At 30.9% G+C, this 8,436-nt stretch overlaps 1 protein-coding gene across 1 annotated transcript; it reads right to left on the reverse strand.

Moving 5' to 3' along the window:
- Positions 1 to 1,265: 1,265 nt before the first annotated feature.
- Positions 1,266 to 5,587, reverse strand: LOC107008925 (rac-like GTP-binding protein ARAC1). Its single transcript, XM_015208140.2, has 7 exons — positions 5,140 to 5,587; positions 4,617 to 4,704; positions 3,105 to 3,214; positions 2,948 to 3,011; positions 2,057 to 2,121; positions 1,887 to 1,952; positions 1,266 to 1,794 (listed from the first exon to the last, which is right to left on the reverse strand). Exons 1-7 carry the CDS (start codon positions 5,236 to 5,238, stop codon positions 1,693 to 1,695), a joined length of 594 nt encoding a protein of 197 aa, XP_015063626.1. The 5' UTR covers positions 5,239 to 5,587; the 3' UTR covers positions 1,266 to 1,692.
- Between the last annotated feature and the right edge of the window lie 2,849 nt (positions 5,588 to 8,436).

An 8,436-nucleotide genomic window follows, 5' to 3' on the forward strand; every position in this document is an offset into this window, starting at 1 on the left:
TCAGCTTCATTAGTTCGAATCAAGTTCGTGCATCCACGTGTTATAATTTATTTTCTCTATGGGTTAAAAATCGATAAAAATCATTCTTTTCATAATTTATTTTAATTCACTTAAATTTTAAATTAAACTATATTAATATAATCAAACAAAAATGCAAACTCAAATTCAAACATATAAAATCATATTGGAATTTCATTATTTTGAGGGGGCAAACAAAGAAGTGAAAGTCATTTTTAAAAAAAAAGATATAATAACCTAAAAATTAGGTTATTTGATTCCATCTTGATATAAATAATAAATGCTAAATATGTTGGAATTAAAATTTAATTGAGGGATCTTTAACAGTTTTTAGGAAAAAATAAATTAAAAAATCACTAACTTTTAATTTTCAATTTCAAATAACCAAACATAGTGGCATTCTGATTTACCCTTACAAAGAGCTACGAGCCTACGACGTCCCTTTGGCAGGTAATGTTTAACTTATTATTAAGCTCTTGATGTCACAATCGAGGGACTTTTAATTATTTAAAAGGAGAATAGAACCAATCATATTCTTATCATTAAATGATATATCTACAATTTGATTTAGTTACCAATAAATGTAACTTTTGTCAATGAAAAATTGCAGTAATCAAGATAAAATCATCACAGAATTATTCAAATCAACGTGTTGCATAGTGACATTCTGATTCACGACATGTCAAACTCTAAGTTCATTGTTTTGCATCGAATTAAACTACATATTTCACCGCCTTTGAATTTTGTTATTACAACATTTTTTATAAGCGTGACACACAATGGTTACATTGCGTAACGCTTAATATCTATCGTTTACAGTATTGAGATATCTACATCTCAACCTAATTTATTACTTCGCAGTCATTTATGGGCTTTAATTTATTACATAAGCACTTTATGTAATTTAATCATGAAACATGACTGAGTCTACTAGACGTGGAGAAAGCATGTAATTTGAAAAGATAGATTAGTGCTACACATTGAACTCTATTATAAAAACATCAACTGTATCTCATCCAGCTGAGTTATGTATTACAGGAGAATCTAATCAACAACAGACAATCCATTTTGTCACTCCTTGCCATTTAATTTAAATCAACAACACTTCATTATAGAAAAGGAAAAAGAACATCACCTCCAATAAATGACCATCTTTTTTAGCTTTTAAAACTAGATTCATTTCCCAATCAAGGAATGTTTCTGAATAAAAAATTACTTCAAAAGAAGAATTTGCAATCAACAGAAAATGAAAATGCAAAAGCAGAAGAATCTTGATTGATCTTTGGGGAAATAAATTGAACAGCTACAACTAGGAAGGGTGTTCAACATTCCAAAGTTTTTAAATCAAAATAAAAATGTAAGAAATGCTAAACAACATTGCTGAGAAAATTTGTTTTCCTAAATTGATCTTTCAGTCAGTAATACATAAAACAAATCAAAACAGCGAGGATAAAATAGAGTGGCCTGGAGCGTGTTGTGAAACTCAGTAATCAGAGATCACAGCAATACAAGAGATCGAGCCACCTGACACTTCAAGAGATCACCAGCAGCTTCAAGTGAGACATACAATGACCTCTTACTTCTTCCGCGAAAAGGAAAACAGAAACAGATGTGAGGGGACAGATTACAACGTGTGAAAACTGTGACCAGGAATAATCCCGGACCAACTGTTGATCACAAAATTGAGCAGGCCCTTTGGGACTTCCCTTTCTTTTTCTTTGCCTTGGGTGGCTGGAGCACAACTTTAATGGCAGCATCAAATACTCCTTTTACATTCTGCAGCAACAACATTTCAAATCATATACTTCAATTAAACGCATCAAAAAGATGTTGAGCACAAGAAACAAGAAGCTCAAGACAAAATATACCTCCTGTGTTTTTGAACTACATTCAATGTAGGAAGGTGCACCAATTGTTTTCCTCAGCTCTTCACCCTTAATGTTGGAAGAAGAAGTAAATTAAATACTAATGACAAGCAAGGTGCACAGTGTACTCCATTGAAGCAACTCGAAGAGAGGATAGCCGCAATGACCCTTACCTGAGCAGTAGTAATTGGCACGGCACCTGGATGGTCTATGAAGAATTGCTTATCATCTCGAAGATCTAAGTTCAATGCAAGTGGAAAGTAGGACAATTAAATATATGAATAATCCTCTCTGAATGATAAAAAAAAGACGGGGAAAGTAAAACTGGAAAAAGATGAGACGTAAAAGTTCAAGAACAAAACATTAGAACATGAGTACAACCAGAACAAAGAATACATGTTCTTAAAAGAGGAAAATCACAATTTAAAGAATAAATAAAACAGTTGTGTTACAACCTTCAACCTGAATAGGAATAGAAGCTCGAAGTAAAAGATAAGAGACGTACACTTCAAGGAAAGCCATTTGTATTTCGTTTTCTATTTTTTCTTTGGCAAAGAGAACTTAATTCCAACGATATTAACGTGTCCTTGTATAGACGAAAGTTCACTCTTTTAACTTTATCAAAGAGACACAGGACAAGAACATGTGCTGCACACACCCCACACCACCAACCATTTTCTACTTCCATGGCCCAAAAGGTCTACTATTTCTTCTGTTTGCTCTTTAGCAGTTCCCTAAAAATCTTGTATTTGTGACAGGGAACAAAGTAACTTCTACTCAGAGAGCAGCAAGACTTCTTTTACCACAATGGATTTTGAGTATACATGCATGATTATCAGAGCATTATCAGAGCCAATTAGGAGATAGAAGCAGCACTAAAAAATAAGATGAAGATTGATCCACTATTATACTGAGATGATCAGATCCTTCGGAAAGTTTTTTTTTTAATCACAGAGAAAATAGAAGTAAAATGGAAACATCACAGAGACCACTTGATCATCAGTCATCACCTCATGAAGATATACGAAAAAATCCAAGATCATATTGTATAAATAGAACTTTACCAAGTTTTGTTCCAACAAGCACAATAGGGACACCAGGGGCGTAATGCTTCAACTCAGGAATCCACTGGAAAATAATCAATAAAGCAAAAATAAATTTCCATGAACGATTAACAAAGACGAAAAATAAAACAAAGAGAAAAAGGAAATTTTACACTACCTTCTTGGAAACATTTTCATAACTGGCTTTACTGATGAGAGAGAATGCCAAAATGAAAACATCAGCTCCACGATAACTCAGAGGTCTTAACCTATTGTAATCCTCCTGTCCTGTAATATGTATAATTTATGATGACATTATATAAATTTAAATACAAACATAAGTGCAGTAGCAAATATATGCATAAGAATACATCTGCAAATAAATAGAAGGCTAAATACACAAATGGCCCCTTGAATCTTTAGCCATAACCAATTGAACACTTTTTAGTTGACAGAAATGTATCTTGTGGATACAAGATGCTGATATGGCACATCATGTGTATCGACCTCAGCCTCGAGCACGTGAACTGTTTGTAAATTTCTGAATACACCCTCTGTAAAAGTACTCAAAAGGGTGTCCATAAAATGGTAAGAGGATCATTGATGGAAGAAGAAGAAAAAGTCTAATCTTGGAGATGAAGAAGAGAAGCAAGAAGCACAGAAGAAGCATGAATATAATAGACAAAATAGCAGAAAGTTGAAGAGTTAAGTGTAAGAAAAGGAAAAGATTGAGGCAACAAAGGATATAAGAGCTTGTGAGGAAGTCTCCATCTTCCAGCAAGAATTTTCTAGATTAGTTAAAAATGTGATTTCTTGTGCCATAGATGAATTAGATGGAAAAAGGTTGTAATTTTTCCCAATAAAGTAAATTTTTGAATGTTAGCTATGAAAAATAGATCATTATGATTGAAATCAGAAGAAAAGATGTTGGTATTGCTCTTAACCCCAATTTTCAGTTGCTAAAGGATGAAATAGCCTAACACATAGATAGACACCTTAACTTGACCTCAACTGACAACTAACACACAACTTAGAAAATGCACATCTAGACACCTTAACTTGGTTCAAGTGTCCCCATAAACACCCGAATTTTGAGAATGCACCCCCCTTAAAAGTGTCTAGATGGCTCACAATGAAAGTTGGGCTGTTCAACAGGTAGTAGAGGTCAAGTTGAAGTGTCTATCTATGTATTATGCCGGATGAAAATGTGTGACTTTAATATGAAGTCATACAACCGAGTTCATCAAACAACTTAACCAGTCGAAAGCTCTAAATTAAGCATTTGGCGTGGAAGGAATTTCGCACACAAGGTTTCCTTTGCAATTGGTTATCTGGTTTGTTTTTGGAAGGACAAAGACGTTAGGATAAGGGAAATATTCCATTTTTAATTTTTTTTTTTTGATGACATGTATGTTTTTCAAAATGAGATGCGTCCATATTTATGGTCATTCATCATTCTTTTATAGCGTAAAAGTTACACATTTGATTTTGTTTAGTCTTGATGACTGAAGTGTCCAAGAGACACAATTTGGAAAAGTAAAAGTGTTCAATTGGTCATAGCTATAGTTATCATGTCTAAGTGACATCTCATGCAAGATTGAGAGGCTATCTATGTATTTGGCCTAAATAGAAATTATAAGCTTTCTGCCAAAGAAAAAAAGGAGTACTAATTGGTGTTTAATGTAATTACCAGCAGTATCCCACAACCCTAGGTTGACAGTAGCCCCATTGACAACCACATTTGCACTGAAATTGTCAAACACCGTTGGCACATAATCCTGTCAAACATTGTAATAGATGAGACAAAGAAATTGATGTTAGGATATACAAATCAAAGAAAAGCTTTGATCATGTGAACCGAATCCCAGAGAGAAAAAAAAAGATACACTGCAATTGATGTCTTTATGTGATAACAAGCAAAGGCAGAACCAGTATTTTCAATAAGGGGTTCAAAATCTGTAGAAATACACGTGAAGTAGTCGAAGGGATTCAACATATAAAATTATTTTAATCATGTATAAATAATATAATTTTCCGCCCCCGGATAACAAGCTGCAATAATATAAAGTAGCAACAAGCAAAAGCCATAACATCTAACATGAATTATTGTCACCACAAATCAACTTGTTCATTTTCACCTTGTATAAACAATTGGAAACACAACAACATATCGCAATTGTAATACTAATTTGAAAAAGAAAAAAAAAACAAACCGTGGGGAAGGTATTGCTGGTGTAGGAAATCAAGAGGCAAGTCTTTCCAACAGCACCATCACCAACGGTGACACACTTGATGAACCTGGATGCGCTCATTTTGGTAGGTATCCCTCTCTCTCAGATCTTCTGCAGAAGACCTGATTGTTGTATAAACAGAGAAAATAGAAATTGATGGGAGTTTGATTTCAATCACACATTTGTACATACAATACAATAATGAAGATAAACAAACAAGAAGAATGAGAAAGAGGAACCCTAACCCTAAAATAGGAAGAAATGGGTAAAAGAGAAAAGGGAAGAAAGATGCAAGAGAGAAATAGATGATGACATGACTAGTGTTTGTAATGCCATTATATTATGGCTCGCATTTTTTAGCCGCAAAATTATGCCGTTGAACCGTTCTTCACATCTCTCTCCGCCTCACACACCGACCAGAATCCTTACTTTATGGAATCCATCCGACTAATCATATTTCAAAAACTTTTTATTTTTTTACTTGTTAAGTAAATTAGAGTTAGTAAAAATCATTTAATTAAAGGTTAGTGTTATTAAATAAACAAAGATACTCTATTATTTCTTTATTTTCGATCAGAGTTATATTTATTTCTTGTTATATTATTTTTATCATTTGTTAAATTCTATACCGTCACTTTTATCATCCTCTACAATGTTCATGTGGCGCTTGTTAAATCCTCAAATAGATTGGTTCGAGTGATTGATGCTTAGCTAGGAATTTACATGATGAACCTAGTCAAGATCAAATGATATTGATCAAGATCAAGTTGTATTGAGGAAAGATCTTTAATATTAGTGTGGCTAAGGCATGCTAGGCAAGATATGACTAAGCTGAGGAGGAAGAATGTATATTGTTGATTTTTAAAGTAAACTTTGAGTATAAAGTAAAAACGATTTTTATCAATGCTATTTTTTTCAATGGGTGTTAATTTACTTGAAATCTTGAACCTTTATGTGAGTACTGATTAAGATTGATATTGTTTTTTTCACTTATTTATTTAATTCAATCACTATTTCACATGTTGTTCAAAAGCAACATTAATTTCTTGTGATGTTGCTTTTGTAATGTTGCTGCATTAGAGATGACTAACAGACTTAGCATCTGTATAAAATGTGAGAAGTGTTCACACACAATTTTCATTTTTAGGACTTTAATTTGAGAGAACACTAAATTGATTAGAACAAAATATATCCGTTGGCAGGGGTGGAGCTACGGTAGGTTTAGGGTGTCAAGGGGACACGCTTCATCGAAAAATTATATCGCATATATAAATAAAATAATCTTTTAAATGGTTAAATAACACATTTTGAATATCCTATAACATTAAAGAGTCTTGACCCATTGATTTCATATGCCCAGCGAAAATTTTGATGGCCAGCGTGCACGCGGGTTCAATTTCCCATGGTTACACTTCTTATTCCACCTAATTTATTAATACAATATATTATCAATTATTACTACACTTAATTTATTAATACAATTATTATTATTACACCTAATTTATTAATATAATTAAATTAATATTTAATATTAAATTAGAAACCAAGGCTACAACTTAAAAATTTAAGGAAAGCATAAAAATTTAGCAGTCAATTGATCTTTTAATCAATTTGACTTTTGGTTTTTTTTTTCTTTTCATTGAAACTTTTAATAAAATTTAAAAGTGATTATTTAATTCAAAGTTAATAAGTAAATCCTACTTACTTTTTATTTTTTAATAAAATTACTAAAAGTGAAAAAGGCTCCATATAGAATTTTTTTAAAAAGGAAATTCATTCGATTTTACTGTTAATTTTTCATATCTCGTTGTTAGTCCTGAGAGATTCGTAAACTTGAAGCATTAAAGTGATTTCATTCTAAATGAACTTTTTTTTTCTTTGTCCGCTCACTTCCTCTTATATAAACAAGGACGTCAAAGCTAATTACTATGTAGTTTAATTTTAAAATTTTTAGTATGTTTTATATTTAAAATAAATTATCTTCAATGTAACGTAGTTTGATTTTAAAAAATTAGCACACTAATGCATTAAATTGATTTTATTTACCTATGCAATTCTTGAACACCCTTCGTAAAATTTCTAGCTCCGTCACTGCACGTTGGCACTACATAGACACCACAAAAGAAAATTGGAGTGGTAACATGAGATTTAATAATTTAAGATAAATATATATCTGAAATTTGATAACAAAGGTGTGTGTGTGTGTATATATATATATATATATACATATATATATACTTATTAAATACAATAGCTCGTGTAAGTACGGATCCAATATATGTTGCATGTTTGTTTCAATTTAAATATTAGATAAGTTTTAAAAACACACCTAAAATATACCCTTTCATTGAATTTCATACCTAAAGTATTAAGAGTGTTAGTTTCATACCTAAACTTAGGGGTGTATAAAACCAAATCGAAAATCGAATAAAACCACAAATCGAGTCAAACAAAAAAACCCGACTAATGGTTGGTTTGACTTGGTTTGGTATTGGGGGAAAAATCGACTATATTTACGTTGGTTAGGTTTTAACTAAAAAAAAATAACCTGAGACCAAACCAATCCGACATTATATATAAACTTCTAAATTTTATTTTATACGTAAAAATATTTACTTTGATATAATTTTTAAATATTTCTTATATACCTTTTCATAGTTTTTATCTTTTAATATATTATTGTAAGTTTGAAACTTAGAATTTTGAATGGCTCCATAAAGATTATAGTCCACAGATGTTGGTAATTATAATAAAATTTAAATCAAAATCAAATTAATACTAATGCTAAAAGAAAATTAATTTAACACTAAGGATTACAATAATTTTGAACATTTGTTGTTTAGTTTTACATTGGTTTAGACAATTAAAATGCATAATCTAATTTTAATTTTCTTTAATATTTAGTCATGTAACTAATACTTTTAAAACTTATTTTAGCTTGGTTTTGTACTTTTAAATTAGATCATTTTCATTATGACTTCTTAATTTGTAATACTTTTTACGAGATTTCATTATTATTGTTATTATTTTGAATATTTTAGAGTCATTAATCATATCATATTTTGTGTTGTTTTCTTAAAAAAATATCTTCGATAGTTATATTTTGGTAGGACTGAAGAAATATGTGAAGAACAAGTAAATTATATGTGTATGAATACTATATCGGAAAAATTCAAAAACCCAAAAAAATATGAAAAAACTCGAGTTTTATTGGTTTGGTTTGGTTAATTCATAGATTTAGAAATTCAGCTTGGTTTGATATTTAATTTATTTTTTTTT

Source organism: Solanum pennellii, chromosome 2 (assembly GCF_001406875.1).
Source record: "Solanum pennellii chromosome 2, SPENNV200".
Lineage (NCBI taxonomy): Eukaryota > Viridiplantae > Streptophyta > Magnoliopsida > Solanales > Solanaceae > Solanum > Solanum pennellii.